A 19,424-nucleotide genomic window follows, 5' to 3' on the forward strand; every position below is an offset into this window, starting at 1 on the left:
TGCCTGTTGGGTAGAGTCAGGGTAGGACTGGGGGGCATGTGCAGGCTGAGGGAAGGTGTGGGCGTCTGGGAGGAGACCAGGATGGACGAGGTGTCCCTTGTTATTGTCTGCTGCAGTCACTTTCCTGCAGTGTGTGTCTGAAACCCTGACAGCAAGTGTCACCTTGCACTCTGGATTCCTCTGATGACGGTGGTGGTGGTGGCGGCGTGTATGTGCTTCTATTTCTCACGAGCTCACTTAGCTCTAGAAAGAGACGTATTTGAAGATTTTTCTTTATTTAGTTATTAAAAAAAATACAGTATGTTCCATGCACCAGTGTAGCCTATATATATATATATATACATATATATATATATAGTCATTATTACTAGATCAATTACTACAATGATAGGAAACAGATGGTTACAGAAATTTCTTGATCCAACTAAAAAACCCCAAATAAAATTGTTAACCTCAATAGCAACCTACTAATTATGCAAATACCCTTATTCTATATGTCTGTGAGAGCTAGAAATGTGTTAAGTATTATTAGTATAAAAAATATTAAAAAACTAGTTATCAGTTAAAGATTAAAAGTCAGTGTTATCTACAATCCCCTGAATTGAGGGGCCTTGCCCACAGTAGGAGCCTTGGTCCCTGACAGAGGGTGAATTGGAGAATTTGCCTCCTTCCCCTCCTCCCCCCTTCTGTTGAGTGATGCCCCTTCCCCAAGACGTGTTTGCGGTGGAAAGTTCCATATGTGGCTGAAAGTGGAAGAGACACAGGTGATCACAGGTTTTGAGCAGGGGCCTTGCCTTCTGCAGGGAGGGGGCCCTGCTGGGGTTCCCTGAGATGTGGCAGCAGTGAGGTGTGAAGACAAACGGCACGGCTCTGTTGTGCAGTCATGGGTCACATCCTAAGTGCCACTAAGCCAAAAGATCAAGAATAGATGGAAAGGAAGAAAAAAAGAGCATGAACGAGTGACCAGGAGAGACGGGGAGAAGTCCTTGCTCTGGGAACACCTGCCCTGCTTCCCAGGCAAAACTGGAGGGGTGTCATGAGTCTCAAATTGGGGTCACAGTGACTCCCAGCCCCCTCCGGAGGGAGTGGGTGTGCAGGTGGCCCTCACCCTATGGTCTCTTGTCACACTTGGTCTCCACTGCTCCTCCAGGGAGAATTCACAGTTGCTTCAGAGTTCAACGAGCCACTTCCCTGACCTTGGGTGGATTTTCAATACACAGTACAGCATAGTTACAGGCACGGCGGGCCAGCGAGGTCACCTCAGGACCCAAGGCTGGGAGATGTCAAGAGGTCCTTCCTCTCTCTGGACAGGCCTGGGGAGAGGCTGAGGAATGCGGGGGTACTTGGGAGCATGTGAGGAGGCTGAGGTGGGACAAGTGTGATGGGTGGTCCCAGTCTCTGGTAGGTCAGGGCTACAGAGAGTCTTGCCCCACGGTCATGCTGTCCAGCCTTTTGCCTCCAGGCTGACAGGCACCAGGGCCTCCCCAGGGACCTCAAGGAAAGACCCCACCCCCACCCCCCACCCCCTGCAGCAACTGAGCATAAGCTGCTTTGAAGAGTCAGAGAAAGTCTTTGAGTTGGACCCCGCGATTTCAGGTGACAGGGTTATATGGATGTCTCAACCCAGACAGCATACCAGCCTTGATTTTCCAGCATTTGGGGAGTAGCCATGGCTGAAATATGTTCCTGGACGCTTCAGGAACTTGGATTTTGCCAACCAAGGTGGTGAAGTCTCTGGGACCCGCAAGGAAGGGCTGTTAGGCTGGGACAGGAGTGCTACAATCGGAGGGCTCAATGCCTCGTGTCCGATTAGCCCCAGCCGCAAGTGGTCTGGGGCCCAGGCCCGGAGGCCCGTGACCCCCTAATACACCAGCTCCTCCTGGGGGTCCGAGCCGTACAGCTCGGCCAGCATCTTGAACCTGGGTCCCCAGTCGTTGAGAAAGTCGTAGTCAATGTCCGAGTCCGATGAGCCCGTGCCCAGGGAGCTGAGGGACTCGGCAATGGACTCGGCGCCCTCGTAGCCGTAGATGTGCAGCGTGTCATAGGGCGGGCCGCCGCCGTCGTGGTCCGCCTCGTCCTTCTTCACCTCGATCATCGTGGCCATCTCCCCGGGCACGTGTGCCCCGGGCGCTTGCCGCGGTGGCTTCTGCACCTGAGCGTAGAGGGGCGGCCGCGCGTCCAGCGCCGGGCGCGGGGGCTTGGCCCCGCTGTGGCGCGCTGAGTTGAGCACCGACACGTCGTAGCTGGTGGTGTCCATCTCGCCGCCGCCCTCCTCATCGTAGGTGACCAGCTGCTCGTGGATCTCCGGCACGCTCTTGCCATGGGCGCGGGCCTGCTTCCGGAGCCGCCTCCGCAGAATGATGAGCAGGGTGATCACTGCTGGTCAGTGAGCCAGAGCTGGTCAGGCCGGGTGGCGGCTTCCCCTGCCTTCCACCTCCCAGGTCCACCTGCTCCCTCCCCTCCTCCCTGGGCATCCCTGCACCAGCCCAGCTCCCAGTGACACCTGGGCCAACACAGAAGCTTTGGTTCCATCTGGACTCATGGTGGGTCCACCCTCAGCACCCTCACTCCCAGCCCAGAGTCACGTCCATCCCACCCCCACCCCAGGGTATGATCCTTGTTGGTGTCACTGACCACAGTAGGGATGGGAGGAGAGGAACGCAGTGGACCTCCTCTTAAGTTCATTTTCTCCTGCCACTCTCCTTCCCATCTAACTGCAACCTCCCACGTCTTAGCACTGTGACAAATTCTCTGTCATCTGCAAAGGCCAGGAGGCCAGAGGTGGGGGCAGAAGAGGGGGAAAGATGGAGTTGGAATTTGGGGTGCAAAGATTCTGAGCCATGATGAGGATGGTGGGTCATGACGGAGCTGGTGGACATGGCGCCCATTGCAGTGGCAGCAGCCACGCTTGAGCACACCTATTGTGTACATTCTGGCATGGTGGTGGCACGTTTTCGTGTTCTTTTACTCAAGGTAGGTATTATTATCCCCATTTACATAAGTGGACTGATCTCAGAGAAGCTGAGTCACTTGCCCAGAGTCGCATGATCAGGCAGTGGTGTGATGTTGGCCCTGCTCGGAGCTCTGAGGGGTATGACTGCATAAGGGTTGCCAGCCCTAGGAGGGGTGGACCATGTGGGGCAGAGAGCTCCTGGAAGTAGGCCCAGAACATCCCTAGACTCTGTCCTTCTAGCCTGGAGATACTTATGAAACTCTTACTAGGCAAGCCAGGATGGCCCTCTGAGTGTTTCCTTGTCTGTAAAATGGGAGTGATGACTCCTCTGCTGTTTACATCTGATAGGGTGGCTGCGAGGTTAAGTGCAATTCTACGTGTGGTGGGGATGCCAGGATCATCATTATTACAGATTTTTATTGAGAGGGGAATCTCAGTCTGTCCTCTTTGCCACAGAAGGGGGGCTCTGCCAGGGGGCCTCTCAGGGGAGCCACTGGCAGGAAAGGCCTGGGGCAGATAATGTGGGTGCCCCACTGTGTCCCCGGTCCTGTCACTGTAGGATGCAGAGTGACCTCTGACCACTCAAGGGCTTCCTCTGGATGGCTGGCTCCTGCCCCAGCTGAAGAGCAGGGGGAACCCCAGCCACCCGCTGGTGGGCACTGGTAGATGAACATGACTGTGAGTGCTGCCACCCAGCCCCGAGGGAGAAGAAGCTCTGGTGACCCGTGGGGGCAGCTTGTGTGACAGCTTGCCCTTCACCAGCTCCTTTCACCTCCCTTCATCTCCTTCACTGCCCTGCACCTCCTTTCCCTGTCAGAACTCCAACTCTTCCTTCTGGGCTTTCCTGGGACCACTTCTCAAATAAATCAATCCTTTTCCCAGGGTCTACTTCCTGGAGAACCTATGCTGAGGCCAGGTTTAAAATGCCCCTAAAGTTTCTGAGGCCCAAACAAGGGGGGAAAAAAAAAGAGACAGAGATCAAGGCTGGAGGAATCCTAAAAAAAGAGAAGAAAGCCCCACCCAGGTGATAATTTAAACTAGAAATTTTACACTTCTCATTTCTCTCCAAAAGAGAGACTGGATCCTCTTTTTTTTCAAATGAGATTTTATATAAAAAAGTGCCTAGAACAGTGCCTGACACACAATAAGTGCTCAAAATATGTCAGTTGAATGACTGAATGTTATATAAAGTATTTTAAACTGGGGAAGGGGTCTTGAGCCGCACCTCCTCCTCCCCTGTCATCCACTCCCACCCTGCGGCACCCAGGGAGGTGGACCTCGCACCCGGCACAAGGCTGCACTTTGGGCTGAAAGCAGCAGGGTTGGGCCTGCCTGGATCCCTGGCCCCTTTCTTCGCCCCCGCAGCCCCCTCACCGTCCCCTCCCATCCTTTTGCGCACTGACCTGTGATGGTGAGGATGCAGAGGAAGATAGCGACCAGCGCCTGGATGCTGATGCCCGCCTGGGCGGCCATCTCCTCACACAAGGTGAACTCGCCCTGTTCGTTGCATTTGCACACGGTCACGTGCAGCATGCTGGTGCCCGTGAGGCTGGGCCTCCCATTGTCCGAGATGAGCACGGGCAGGTGGTGGACCTTGGCACGCTCCCGGTCAAAATACCCGTACTTGACTATGATGTTGGCCGTGTTATCTGGAAACACCAAGGCCTCGGAGTCAGGCGCTGCTGTCTGGAGTGCCCATTCTCTCATCAACACCGACAGCGTGGCCCACCTCCTCCAGGAAGCCCTCAGTAACTGGACCAGCTCATGTGCTGCCTGGGCCATGTGTCTGCCCTTTATACCCCTGCCTCGTGTTTTAGCCATTTGAGGGCAGGTCTGTTCCTCTAGAGAGGGGATGTTTTGGGCAGCTGCTTCGATTTGGCCTCTAAGAAGGACTTGGCCAGTACTTAAAATCCTTGCTTTTTTGTTTCTATGGGTAACTGAAATACCTGACCCCTAACCCTACTTCAGTAAGAGAGAACTCTCAGTTAATTAATGCATTGTTTCAAGCTTTGATGAACAATCAGGGGAAAACAAAGTCTTACAAAATTTAAAAAGTCTTTTAGCGTTAGGCTAACTTCTAAGGCTGTTTTTGCTATCCCTGAAAACCCATTAGAAAGTAAGACCAATGCACAGGTCCCCTGAAGCACTGGGGGAGTGATTACACTTGTAATTGAGGATTCCCTGGGCAGCCTGGAATTGGGACTGTGGTTTGGCCCAAATATTGGTTCTCTCTCTCAACTCCAATCAGTCCATGTACAGAATTCCCCAGGGAGATTTTTAAACATGTTGATTTTCAGACCCCACTCCCACCTACCTCCCCTCTACTCCTCCTTCCTTTTTTTCCCCCCTTCTCCTTTCCTGAATTTCTGATTTAGTGCCTCTGGGCAGAGGCCAGGAAAATGTGTCTTTTACTGGCTCCTGGGAGGTTGTGATGGTCAAAGGTGCAGGGATTCCCTACTCCAGGCTTTATATAGGCACATGGGTGGGATTGGCATACTCAGGAAGCCAAAAGCAAAGGAGGCCGTCTTATAGATTTCAAATGGAAGCCAATTACATTTCATTATTAAGTAGCCAGATCTACTATAATAGAAAATAGTAACAGTATGGCCACTGAGACCGTATGAGATAAATTAGAGATTTCTTGCTATACTCATTTAATATTGTAGCAGGACATTCATGTTTTAAGTAGTCTGAGACCAACAAACTTATCTCCTGATCACATGTGGGGTGTCTTTGGGGTGACACTTAAGCTTTTGACTCCATTGCTGACCTCCTGTGAGGTGGGTTTGAGGTTGGCACTGGGGATGGTTGTGACAGGTATTTTTTCCACATTATTTACTACTAAAGACAGCGGAATGTTGAATGGTATGGCCCTGACTGTCAGCATGTCCTGGCTACCATCCTCATCCCTTCAGGATGAGTCTGTGGCTGGTCCCCTGGGTCCCCCTCACTCTCAGGGATCCCAGTCCCTGACCTTCCTCAGAGGTGGCAATGGCTGTTTCTATGGTGGGATCCTCACCAACCACCATGTTGCCAGTTAGGGATGGGCAGGGAGTCCACTCCATTCTGGAGGAAGGATTGCTCTCTTTAGACCCAAGGGGGATTTTCTATGTTTTTTTCTGAGGAAGGTGCAGAAAGCATGGAAGCCTGTCTGTTTTTGGCTGGAATCCAGCCAACTCAGCTTCATCACTCTGGGAAGCACATACTCATCAGAAGCTCTGATTGGCCACTGCTGACATCACAGGACTCTGGGATGTGACTGGTAGACCAGATCCCATCCTGAGGACACCTGGTGTTAAGCAGTCATTGTGGCCAAATCAAAACACTGTATTCTTGGCATTTTGGTTTCAGATGTCCCATTTTGGCTCTTTGGGAGCAACCTCAAAGTTCCATGTCATAGAGTAATTTGCAGTTGTACTGACCACAGAGATCCCATGGGAAGGAGTCCCTTAGTTAGTTTGTGAACCAGGCTGTCTACACCCCATATCTATTCTGTGCCTATTCAATGACTTGGGTATCTGAAGGGAAAAGGCAAAGCCATGTGGACTTGGCAGTGTGGCCAGGGTGGCTCTGACCATTACACAGACCAATAAGGTATGTGGTGGGAATTGTATACAATATCTTGGAACTTGATAGCCCCAGTGAGGGCACCTGATTCATTGGCTTAGTCCTTGACCCTGGCATCTCAAGACTCAAATAACTCCATCTCTGACCGCCACCTCCCCACCCCCAACCCCTCCCACTCCAAGAGCCAGGCTGACTGCTTCAAGGCGCACCGTGATTATCAATGAGGGTGAAGTTGCTGTCCTCAGTGCTCAGGGAGAACTTGAACTTCACATCTCGTGGTGTTATATCCTTGTCTATTGCCGAGATTTGCACGACCAGCTGGAGGGTGGAAGACGGGGATGATTAGTGGTGGTGGTGAGCTGGCTGGGGTTTCAGTGATGGTGAGGGACTTTGGGTTTAGACCTGACTGTGGCTGCCTCTCACTTGTGACACTAACCTCAATGGTCTCCAAAAGTCACTCTTTCTGCCACCTGCCTGCCCACGAATCTGCTCACTACACATTCTCTCTGAGCCTCAGTTTCACCATCTATAGGGGGAATGTCATCTTTCCTCAAGGCTGTTGTACAGGTTACATTAAGCTCATGAAGTGCCAGCTGACTGTGACCGGGAAGTGCTGCCCCTTTGGTCTGACCCAGGCAGGCACTGCCTCACCCTCCCACCTGAGCCAGACTCACCTTGCCCTGGGGGGCATTCTCACACACTTTGGGCTCATAGGGCTTGGCAAACTCTGGGGCGTTGTCATTCTCATCCATAACTTCAATGTGGACCTGCACGATGGATTCTTTGCCCGTGGGAGTCCCTGAAGGAGAAAGGACTCGTCACTACAGTGGATTTAGCAGATGTCAGCCCTGAGATTAGAAGGTGTATTGGTGGGAGTCCTGGAGGGGTGCTCTTTTTTCTGGAAGAGGGGGCTGTGGACATTTAGAAGGACCGCCAGGGATGGCATTCTGGATGAAAGGAACAGAAGAGGAAGTGGGGTAAAGCCTCATGCATAAGGATATTTGCTAGAGAATTACTTGTAAGAGTCAAAAAGAGAAACAACATAAGTGTATTTTTAAAGGTTTTAATTAAATCAAGTAATTATTAAATCAATGCAGTAATTTAAGTAATCAAACCAATTTAAATTAACTACAGAATAATTGAAAAGGTAAACAGTCTGTGTGAAATTGCTTTAATAAACAGGGCCAGTTTAAAAGAATGGACCATGTAAATTACATTTTAAAAGTTGTAATCTCTTTAATAAAGACATTTTAGTACCATGAGAAAATAATTCTGGAATAAGCTTAAGTAAAAATTCAGGGTACTATGATTTCACTTGTATAAAATGACAGATAGAAAAAAGACCAGAGGAAACACACTAGAGTGCTACCGGGAACTGTTGCTGTATGGTGGGGTTATGGCAGAGGGATACTTTTCTTCTTCTTTTTTGTATTTTCTATATTTTAAAATGCACAGTAAGCTATTACTATAAGATTTAAAAATTGTATGAGTGAGATTAGATGGGGAAGAAAGGGGCGAAGATTGATCTGGAAAGCACTCAGAAGTCTATTGAAGTTGGCCTGGCTGCCGTGTGGGGGACATGCTGCCAGCAGGAGACAGGGACCCTCCTGGTTAGCACCAGTGGAACTTTGGCCAAGTCACCCCTTTTCTGGGCCCCATTGGTCTCCGGGAAGGGTGTGGAATGTTGATCCTTCTCCTGGAGAGCAGTTGTGTTTTTTTTCACATAGGCTAAGAATGCAAAGCTCCAACACCTGCCTTTCCCTCTGGCAACAGTTACCCTACTTTCTGGAGACTAACAATCTTAGAGTTGGCAAGTGCTTCAGATTTTGAATTCAACCCACTAACTGGCACATAAACAGTCTCCAAAGCAGCCTTTCCCAAATGTCCATGATAATAAAAATCACACGGCACTTGTTCAGTGCACATTCCCTGCTCTTTCTGACTCTCTGGACTAGGGCCTCCAGAGAGTCATCTGAGAAGCTCTGTGTTTAAGAGGTGACTCATGTGATTCCCATCACAGGGACATATGGCAGCCTGTTTTGGAACAGTGCTTCTTAAACTGTAGTGTGCATGAGAGTCTGACTCAGTCTGGGGTTGGCGCCTGCCGTTTTGGTCTTCTAACACAGTCTCAGGTGACATGGATATGGCTGGTCCATCTACACTTGGGGCTGGAGGCCCTGGTGGTGCACCAGCCAAGTGGTGCACTAGCAGTGCTTTATAGTACCTCTGGAGGCCTCAAATGACAGCTTATGCCAATTTTAAAAGAATGAGGAAAGGAGAAGAGCCCAGGTCATCTGGCGAAAGGGGCCACTCACCACTAGGATCCACCTCTTTGGCTTCCACTGTCAGGTTGTACCAAGGGTGCACTTCTCTGTCCAGTTCTTTGTCATTGTAAATATCCCCTTTCTTGGTTATTCCGAAGAACTGGCCCTTGTCACTGGTCCTACGGATGGAGTACCTGTCCAGGGGAAAGAGTTTCAAGGGATTTCATGGCTTTCCATTGTTCTTTGTGGAGTCCAGACTCCCCAGAAGGACAGACGAGGCCCTTTAGGATCTGTCCCTTGCATCATCCCCCACCCTTCTCTCACTGTTCATTGCACCTGACTACCCAGAGAGCATCAGAGTAGTGAGATAATCTCTTTGATCCAGGCACTGTTGCGATCACTGGGATGAGGGTGGACCCTGAGACTCCATCAACAGTATCTTCAGAGTTGAGGCAGGTGGCACTGTAGTCAGCTTTACTTCAGCTTGAATTGGATTTTGTGATTAATGAAAAGATAAGTTGGGTAAGAGCCAGGAAGAAATAAAAAAAGGAACCAGAAGAGGTAAGAAGTGATTGAAAGGAAATTAAATTTGTGAAGTAAAACTTTGAAAAGTTCTTAAGAAAAAGGCATGAAGAGAAGAAAAGAGAGGTGAAAAAAATCCATAATGTTCCAGATATATTTTTTCTAATACTAAGGAAAATTCCCAGAACAGAAGAAATAACAAATGATGTAATAAAAGAAAACTTCTTGATCTGAACAAAGACCCAAGTTTATATATTAAAAGAGGTCATTGATATCAGGCATAGTGGAAAAAAGATCAATATTTAGCTATATTCTGATGATACTTTGGAATTTCAGAGGTGTGTAAAGAAATTGAAGAGAGGCCAGACAGAAAAATACATCCTTATAAAGAAGGAGAAATCAGACTTAATCCTAGACATTCACATAATGTTAAGCACTAGAAGACATTGATAATATTTTTGATTTGTAAATATGAAAGAACTCAGGAAGTATATCACCCACAAGATGGGTCCTGAAAAACTTTTTGTGAAAACTCGCTTCATCTAAGAAATGTCTCAAAATAAAGTAAAAAATCTGGCTTGGGAGGAATTAAATGGAAATTGTTGATTTCTTTATCATAAATAGGAAAGCAGTGGTGGTGGTGGTGATGGTGGTGGTGGTGGTGGTGGTGTGTGTGTGTGTGTGAGAGAGAGATTTATAAGTAGAAAATATTGGTCCAGGATACCAGTTTAAGTTTTACAGTTAGAAATAATGTCACTGGCAGAAGTAAAAATGCATATATTCCATCCAAATACCTAGGAGAAAAAATGTGAAAAAAAAAAAACTACAACAAAGATGGGGAAGAGAAAAAAGTCATTAATTTTGAGAAATAGCCAATGTAAAACAGGCTAAAAGAAATAAGATCAAACCCATCATTTATGATGAAAAATGTAAATAGGTTAAACATGAAGCCTCTCAGTTTCGGTTGAAAAGCAAAGCCATCTGCATTCCAGTTTCAGGACACAACTTAAATGCCGAATGACCTAGAAATATTAAAAGTAAAGATTGGGGCTTGATGGCTCAGTGGTAAAGAATCTGCCTGCCAGTGTAAGAGACATGGGTTTGATCCCTGGTCTGGGAAGATCCCACATGCTGCAAAACAACTAAGCCCATGTGCCACGACTCTGAGCCTGTGCTCTCGAGCCTGGGAACTGTGACTACTGAAGCCCTCAAGCTCTAGAGCTCGTGCTCTGCACACAACGAGGGAAACCACCGGCACGCGAGGCCTGCACACAGCAGCTAGAGAGTAGCCCCTGCTTGCCACAACTAGAGAAAAGCCCGTGCAGCAGTGAGTATGCAGCACAGCCAAATAAGTAAATAAAATTATCTATAAAAAGAGCAAAGGTCGGAAAATTTCAGGCGAACATCAGTAACATGAAAACAGTACTGACAAACCTTACATCAGGCAACATGGAGCAAAGGACAAAATATTTAAGCAGGACAAACTGTGTACTGTCATAAGGATGAAAGAGACAAGTCATAATGAAGGTAAAATAATTATAAACCTTTGTTAACTGAATAGAAAAATTTAAAATACATAAAGCAGAAGCTTAGATATTACAGAGGAAAATGGACAAAAGGACAGTTGTGTTATACCACAGAACATGTTAAAACCAAAAAATGCCCTACCACTTGTAAACGGGAAGAAAGGGCTCTTAAATAAACCATTGGATCAGTGAAGAATTAAAAATTATCATTACAGACTATCTAAAATAGAATGGCTATGAAAACAGTCATCCCCAAACTTATGAGATGTGGTCAAAAGGGAGGGACACATTTGTCCTTAATAGAGCATTGAAGGTGAAAGTGACGTCGCTCAGCCGTGTGCGACTCTCTGTGACCCCATGGACTGTAGCCCACCAGGCTCCTCAGTCCATGGAATTTTCCAGGCAAGAGTACTGGAGTGGGTTGCCATTTCCTTCTCCAGGGGATCTTCCCAACCCAAGGATTGAACCTGGGTCTCCCGCACTGCAGGTAGACGCTTTACCCTCTGAGCCACCAGGGAAGCGTTGACTCTCCCCAAACTGATATGCAAACACAATTCTCATTAGAATTCTAATGCTTTTTATAAAACTCAAGAGTTTTATGGTTCACAAGAAAGAACAGATGTTTGAGAATGCATTAAAGTTATATAAAGTGAAAAAATACTTGGGGGAGGGACTTGCATTATACATACCAAGTTTTAGTAGAAAGCTGCTACAATAAAATGGAATGACTTTGCTACAGAACAAAGGATTCAAAAATAGATTCAAGGATATACAGGAACTCAGTATGTAACAAAGGTAGAAAATGATGACTTATTTGATTAGTGGTGCTGGCACAGTTGGCTACCAGCTCTGGAATAAAATGAAACTGCATGAAGTTCATACTCTAAAATGTTATGTGGCCCTAGAAAGTATGGGCTGGAACTACATCTTTTGTCACAGAGGGTAGAGGTGCCTAGTTTAGATGGAGGAACAAGTAGTGATGAAATGGTCATAATTGTGGTTTAGTTGCTAATTCACATCCAACTCTTGGCACTGTGGATTGGAGCCCACCAAACTCCTTTGTCCATGGGATTCCCCAAGCAAGAATACTGGAGTGGGCTGCTATTTCCTTCTCCAAGGGATCTTCCCAACCCAGGGATTGAACTTCCGTCTCCTGCATTAGGAGGTGAATTCTTTACCCCTGAGAAGCTGAAAAGGGCATACTATGATCCAGAAAAAATTTAAAACAATCAGAGCCCTGAAACAAATGACAAATCCACCACAAATGTCTGCAGGTGTTTGTGTGGTCATGGAGAAAAGCGTCACAGGATCACAGCACACCATGAACATGAGTTGTCTGGAAGTCAGGGTTACTGATACTTTCTTTGTAAATCTTTGTGTTGTTTCATTGTGTGAAATGAACTTTTCCCTTTTGTGGTTTGGGGAAGACACTTGTAATGAAACATATTTAGTGAAGGGGTTTCACGTATGTCAAGTTGGTTGTCCTCTTAACCATCAGATCTCCCCAGATGGGACCCGTGGGAACCTGTACTTCCCCTTCAAAGTAGAGCAGACAATGGGCAGCTGTAATGGCCAGGACTGTGCTAAGCGGGTACCTGGGCGGGACAAGATTGTACCTGGCCACGTGGGTTAGTGGAAGAGCTTGGGCTTCTTGTCCTGCCCTTGCCCACACCCAGTGTCCGTGCTGTGAGGAGCCAGTTTCCCCCTTGGCATCCTGGGCTCAGCCCAGCTGATTGTAAGAACCTTGGTGCCAGGGTGTGGTCATGATCATCACCATTCTCATGACCTCCACCCCCTTACCTGATGTCCCGTTGAGCAGCGTCAGGGTCCTTGGCCAGCACTGAGCCAATCAGAGGCTTCTTCTGGTTCTCCTGCAGCTGGAAGTGGTAAAAAGGCTGCTGGAAGATGGGGGGCTCATCCACGTCTGTGACGTTGATAATGACACGGGCAATGTTCTTGGGGGAGGTGCTGCCCAGGTAGCGGAGGTCAATGGTGGGGTCTGTGGCCTCGATGGTGAAGCTGTATTGCCGGATGCGTTCATAGTCCAGGGGCTGTGGGAGGAAACAGTGTGGTGAGCTCCTTCTCTGAACCAGGCCCTGCAAGGTAGTGCTGGGATGACACCTGTTAAACAGATGAGGGGCCTGTGGCCTGGCTGTCTTCAGCTTTGTCCTGACCTTGGCTTTATTCTGAGTACTGGGGACACCAAGCGGATCAACCATACTCTTGCTATAAGGGGAGTACAGGCTAGCGGTTCTTCCCACAGCTCTTCAAAGCTGTGCCTTTTCTGTGTGCCTTTGCTCAAGTCTTTTGCCTGCTTGCCACACTCCTCCTCACCCCATCAAGGAGCCTGTCTGAACGTAACCAGACGTCCTCATAGAGCCTGTTCCTGCCCCTCCTGACGCAGGTAGTTTTGCTCCCTGCCTGGGCCCCCTTTGGTGTGTGTGTGTGTTCTCCCTACTGGCCGAGAGCCTTGGTACCATGGAGGCTGTCCGACTCCCCTGGGTATATCCAGTTCCCAGCACAGGGCTGGATCAGAGAGGGACTCCAGAGACGTCTGCTGGGGGAGCGATCTGGCTCAGGGACATGGGTTTGACTGTCCCCTCTGAGGAGGAGATCCCTGGCCTGGGCCCCCTAGTCCTCAGCATGGCCATCCTGAAGGCAGTTTGTGCCCCTGGCAGACCTCTCCTCTTCTAGATTCAGCTGGTTTGACTGCTCTCTCTGCAGCAGCCAGTGCCAGTGGGCACCCCATCCCCCTGGTGTCCACTGTTGCCTTACGCACTGACGGCTTTTGGCCACCAGCACCTGTAATCTACCAGGGCTCTCCTGGCGGCGCCCAGGGCAGATCAGAAAGTGCCAGGAAGTGAGCCCCCAGGAGCCCTCAGGCAGCCCACAACTGCTGCGACTCAGAAGTATATTCCACACAGTTGCCCAGATGTCCCAGTGTGACCGTGCCCCACTCGCCCACAGTGATCACCTGCTCACTAAGGAGCCTATATTAACTCTCGTCCTTTTTCCATCTCACGGCTCCTGAGGCTTCCTGAGATCACCCCCCCAGATAAGCTGTATACACCTAAGTCCTTGCCTCAAGGTCTGGTTCTGGGGTAGCCCAGCCCAAGGGACTGACCCTTCTCTTGTGGCTCCATGTCCCAGCTCCAGGGTCACAGGATCCACGAGCACATGGCCTGCTCCACACTGGTCCAGATGTGGACCTTTGGAGGCCTCTGGCCTGGGAGCAGCCCCTGGCTGAGTCCTGAGCATGCCAGGAGCCCCCAGCCCCCCATCTGATGCCCCTGCTGCAGGCCTGCGAACCTTTATGGGCTTGATGATGCCCTCATTGTGGGTGGGGTCCGTCTCGATGGTGAAGGTGTCCCTGTACGCGCCCTGCACGAAGCTGTACTTGGTCTTCCGGTTTTGGGGCTCGTCTGGGTCCTCAACAAACAGAGAGCCCAGGGGGCTGCCCACACGGATGTCTTCTGGCACAGAAAACGTGTACCTGGCTGATGCAAAAGGGGCGCCCCAAAGGGCATTGGGTTAATGAGACAGACAAGGTAATTGTCACATATACTATCCCAGGATATTTTGATACAGGAAACGGTCACAATAAAGGAGCAGTAGTAGTAATAGTAATTCCTCTGGAATTTTGGGTCCCAAGGCACAGAGGTTCCACTCTATCTGTCCTTTCATCCCTTCATCCATCTGACAGGTAGTTATTAAGCACCTCCTGTATGTCAGGCACTTTGCTACGGGATCTGTCAGCTGCCAAGAGAGAGAAGCCCTGCCTTTGAGGAGCTTTCACTGTATACAGTGAGGTTGTTTTAGGGTAAACTGGCCTGTTCTTGAAGTGGCTGAGCCTCCGAGTGACATCAGCCTTGGAGGTGCGGGTGATGAGCCATCTATCTGACCTTCCTCCCCAGCCCACCCAGCGCATGGGAAGAGCTCTTGTTGGACATTTTCCTGTGGGGAGAATCAGTCTGTGGGTGGGTCAGGGCCCAGCCCTGGCTCTGGTGCTCTGCTGAACCCTGGCTCCCTGGCTCGTGGGTTTTCCTGAGGTCATGGGATCTGGTGAAACTGGTCCTGTCTGATAGTGGGACTCTGGGTACATGACACACAACAGGGAGTGTGACCTGCTGATGGCCCAGGAGGGCGTCCTGGCAGCCCAGGTGTGCAGCCTTGGGAGTATGTGCAGAGACGGGGAGCACTGGGAAGGCATCTCTGATGTAGGCCCACTCTGGGGTGGAGGGAGAGGTAAATGGACGCCAGCCTCCTCCCTGAGAGCCCCCCCACCCTGCCAGGGCCCAGGGAGAGGGGCTCACTCTGGGTGAAGATGGGGAAGTTGTCATTGACGTCCTGCAGAGTGATGAACACGGTGGCTGTGCCTGACTCCCCCCGGCGGCCCTGGGCATCTTCTGCTTCCACCACAACCTCGTACTTGTCCTGCATCTCTCGGTCCAGGTTTTTGTTCATGGTGACAATGAGTCCTGCAAAATGTGTCCTGTCAGGAACCATGTTACCTGGGGAGCTTTTAAAAAATACGGATGCCCAGACACTACTCAGAGAGCCGTGACTTCAGAGGTCCTGGGTGACTTCCCTGTGCAGCCAGGGCCAAGAGCCAGGCGAGATCCACCACCCATCTCCATGCCCTGCATTGCTAGGCCAAAGCCACACAAGCACTTTGGTCCACTATGGGCTGAGAAAGAGCCTGAGGCCACATCTAGGCTCAGACTGAGCAAAGTGCTGTCATGGGTTAGGCCTCGGTGCAGCGTAGGTTGTACTGTGTATTTGCCATTGTTCTGAATGGTGGCATGCCCCAGGCCTGACCTCTTGGACTTCGGTCTTTCTCCCAAGACTCAGTCCGTACAGTTTTTTAGGTCACATGGGATGGCTAGTGACAATGAACCACATGCTCTTTATACGTCATCTAATTCAGACTTCACAGCTCCTGTATGAGGTGCATGCTTATAACCTTCCCCGTTTTCACCATGAGGACTCGCCAGTGCTCAGTGGTTGGTTGATTTGCCCAAGGTCTTTAGAAGCAGTGAGCAGCAGAGATGGGGTTAGAAACCAGATCTGTGTGGTTCCATAGCCAGAGCTGCCAACAAGCATTCTCGTCCACCTCTCGCGTCACTGCTTGCATCTGGATTTTTGTCCCCTCAACTTGAACTCACGTCCTGAATTCATGTCTGCCTCCTCCTGCCCTCCCCAGTCCCCTTGTCTTGACACGTGGGACCGACTGCATCTGCAGGAAAGTGCGCGTCAGTGCTTGGTGACACCTGTCAGACTGGGCTTCCCTCTGTGCCTGCACCTCCACCCCCTCCCAGCCAGTGCTGCCTGGGGGGGCTAGTCACACAGACCAGGACCACGGATGTCGAAGTTTTCTTTTCCCTTCGTGAGCTGGTACACGACAGAGGCGTGGTCTGCCACCGTGGGGTCGTCTGCATCCACTGCAGTCACCTGGATGACGGAGGTCCCTGTCAGGAGAGAATCCGGGGTTGCTGCCTTGTGACTGTCAGCCCCTCGCCCCGTTCCCAGGTGAGGGCAGATGGGGCTCAGGCTGTTCCCTGAACCTCCTCCCCTAGCTCCTGTTTTCTGAGGAGCCTGCCTGGCACTGAAGGGCTGGCAGTGCTGGAGGCCCAGCCCAGTCAGACGTGAAGGGTGAAGAGAACAGGTGGTTTTCCTTTATGGGGGAAATGAGGGAGGGCTGAGTGTCTGGTGTCATGGGGAGAAACAGAGGAAGAGCTGCTTTTTTTTTTTTTTTGCTCCTGGAAGCATGAGAACAAGAGAATAGGAAGGGCCCCAAAAGACTGGGGGGGGTCACATCTCTTTCCCCTTGAACTCCAGGCTCCCCAGGCTCAACAAGAACGTCTGGTCTTGAGCCCTGGCCAGAGAACCTGGACTAAGGGGTGGGGATGGGAGTTCTTTTCTTGCATCCCCTGGAGGCTGGGAGTAGAACTGAGGAAGAAACAGTCTCCTCTGGTGGCCTAGGGTCTAGGCTGGTGACATACCTGGGAATGAGGCTGTGTCCCTCTCCACTGCGCCCCCCCCTACCCCGACTCCTGCATGGACCCTAATGGTGACTCCTTATCTTGGTTGCAGAGTTGGCCTCCTTCGTGTGTGAAGTCTATGCTCTCTGCATGCCAGCCCTGAGAGTCAGAGCAGTGGGTGGGGTTGCCTTCAAAGAGTAACAAGGTGTGTGTGTGTGTGTGTGTGTGGTGTGTGTGTGTGGGTATGTGTGGAGTGTGTGTGTGGGGGGATGTGTGTGGTGTGTGTGTGTGCGTGTGTGTGTGTGGTGTGTGTGTGGGTATGTGTGGAGTGTGTGTGTGGGGGGATGTGTGGTGTGTGTGTGTGTGTGTGTGGTGTGTGTGTGTGGGTATGTGTGGAGTGTGTGTGTGGGGGGACGTGTGTGTGGTGTGTGTGTGTGGTGTGTGTGACAATCAGGGCTCTGTCTGGGGCCAGGTCAGAGTTTAGTCTTTAGGGACCAGCGTTCCTTTCAAGTCACAGAAATTGGCACTACATGCATCCCCATCACTGCTTGGAACCCACTGAATCCTGTTCCAGGCAGTGAAGCTGCTGATGGGAGAGGTGCCTCTGGATCAGGGATGTGTGAGGGGAGAGGGAGAGGGACAGGCCAGGCACATACCTATCCCTGACATCTCGGGCACGGAGGCATTGAACACCCGGTGGGTGAACACAGGCCAGTTATCGTTGACGTCGTGGACTTTGATGGTGAAGCTGGAAGGAGCCTCCAGGTTCATCTTGGTGCCCTTGTCCACCACGAGGGCAGTGAGGTGGTACTCGGAGACCTTCTCCCTGTCCAGCCTCTCTAAGGCATACACGTCTCCTGTGTTCTCGTCGACGCGGAAGATCTTGCCGGCAGACTCTCCTCTGAGCTGGTACTCGGCATTTTTGCGGTTCACACTCGATTTAACCTATAGGAGGAGAGGCGCTGCGAGCTGGAGACAGCAGTGCTGTTTGTGTGTGTGTGCCTGTGTGAGTGTATGGGATTGTTGAAAAATCAGTTATATAAGCTTACAATTAAATGAACTGTATTAAAAATGAAGGTAATGTACTCAACATTTTTTGCTTCCTAATAATTTTACTGCATTTCACCATGTTCTTGAGTTTTTATGTTGATCCTGTCTAATCATGGAAATACTAATGGTGTGTCGATGCACATCTCTTTCCAACTCTGCCTTCGAGTTGGTAGCTTGAAACAAGATGTGGGGAAAGTGTTTACACCAAGGAGATTGGCAAATGCTATAAACAGGATCTTTTCCCTTCAAAAGCCAGTTGTCAACTGTTTATCAGCCCATCACTGGGCCCCTGCCATTTAGTTTTGGGACGATACATAAAATGTTCTCTTCTTGAAAAAAAAAAAATGTTCTCCTCTTGAGTATTTTCGATGTGTAGTCCTGCAGAAAAGAACTCCAGCAAGCTTTGTTTAACTCAGGATTTCCTATACTTGTTAGACCACTGAATCCTTTTCCTTTGAAACACGTGCTATTAGTGTCCTTAGGAATAAGATTTGGCAAATAATGTGTGTGAAGGAATTTGCTCAGGCTGTCAATAAATGCTAGTTGTTACTCATGCTAGAGCCACATGTTAAAGGATATTAGAAGGTTAGAATTGCTGAACATTTCATTGATAGAATCTTAGAAATTCTTAGGAGCATAAACAAATGATATTTCATACATGTTGAATGCTTCTCTAAATGGATGGTTAGGATGTTCAAACAGAGTTCAATTCAATGAAAGAAAAAAAAAATCATCAAATCCCTAGGAAGTGCCAGCCTGGGAGCACAGAGATAGTGCAGACCGTGTTCTTGCTCTCAGAACTTGGTCTGAAGCTGCAGAGGCTGAGGATTTGAGGATGGGCAGCATTTAAGGGTCAGTTGGAATGAGAGCCTTGAGTGAAGGTGTCACATCAGAAAGGCTGGAGGAGGACCGGAGAGAGCGAGGGATCTCAGGACAGAAGAGGTGGCATCAAGATGGGCACAGTGAAGTCCCATGAGGTCTGGAAAGCATCCTCAGGCTTAGCAATGATGCAGTCATCCGAGCCCTTGGGGAGAGCAGTGTTAGGGTGGTAGATGAGAAGCCGGATGACAAGGCTTCTAGAGAAGAGTCTCAGAGGTGAGGAAGGGGGAACTGGGAGGGAGGCTCCTCCCCTTTGGGGGGCAGAGAGAGGGAGAAGCGGGGCTGTAGCTAGAGGTGGTGAAGCATCTTAGAGCACAGTGTGCAGGGGGCAGGTGGTTCATGGGGAGGCCCCAAAACTCAGCACCCAGGACATGTGATGAATGGATGGACTGGAGGCAAGAAGTGGTGCACTGCTCTGGAGCCTGTGACCTGGGCAGGAGACAGTGGGGATCAAGGAGGAGGGGCAGTGTGGGGCCCTGTGAGTTACTCAAGGTTAGGATAGGATGGTCATTCCAAACCTGGCTGCGTGGGTGCATTAGGACCCAGGTAGGGAAAGGTAGCCAGGGGGGCGTGAGTCTGCTTGGATATGTCATTGGAATTCTAAGATTGTGGCAATGGAAAAAATGTTGGCTGCCATATTAGTAAACAAGGGATGTTACAGCCATCAAGCCATCACATTACA

General features: G+C 49.9%; 1 protein-coding gene across 2 annotated transcripts in view; it reads right to left on the minus strand.

Moving 5' to 3' along the window:
• Window positions 1-256: 256 nt before the first annotated feature.
• Window positions 257-19,424, minus strand: part of CDH5 (cadherin 5) — a 44,042-nt gene continuing 24,874 nt past the window's right edge. Inside the window, exons 3-12 of one of the 2 annotated variants that reach the window (XM_020885098.2) lie at window positions 17,470-17,758; window positions 16,184-16,300; window positions 15,146-15,310; window positions 14,142-14,329; window positions 12,633-12,883; window positions 8,836-8,978; window positions 7,195-7,319; window positions 6,730-6,838; window positions 4,357-4,602; window positions 257-2,376 (exon numbers count right to left, since the gene is read on the minus strand). In XM_020885098.2, coding sequence (XP_020740757.1) covers window positions 1,862-2,376; window positions 4,357-4,602; window positions 6,730-6,838; window positions 7,195-7,319; window positions 8,836-8,978; window positions 12,633-12,883; window positions 14,142-14,329; window positions 15,146-15,310; window positions 16,184-16,300; window positions 17,470-17,758 — 2,148 coding nt within the window. In that variant the 3' untranslated portion in view covers window positions 257-1,861. Of the gene's footprint in view, window positions 2,380-4,356; window positions 4,603-6,729; window positions 6,839-7,194; window positions 7,320-8,835; window positions 8,979-12,632; window positions 12,884-14,141; window positions 14,330-15,145; window positions 15,311-16,183; window positions 16,301-17,469; window positions 17,759-19,424 lie in introns of both variants that reach the window. The other variant, XM_020885096.2, reaches the window with a different exon arrangement.

This window comes from Odocoileus virginianus, chromosome 20, assembly GCF_023699985.2.
Source record: "Odocoileus virginianus isolate 20LAN1187 ecotype Illinois chromosome 20, Ovbor_1.2, whole genome shotgun sequence".
NCBI classification, from domain to species: Eukaryota; Metazoa; Chordata; class Mammalia; order Artiodactyla; family Cervidae; genus Odocoileus; species Odocoileus virginianus.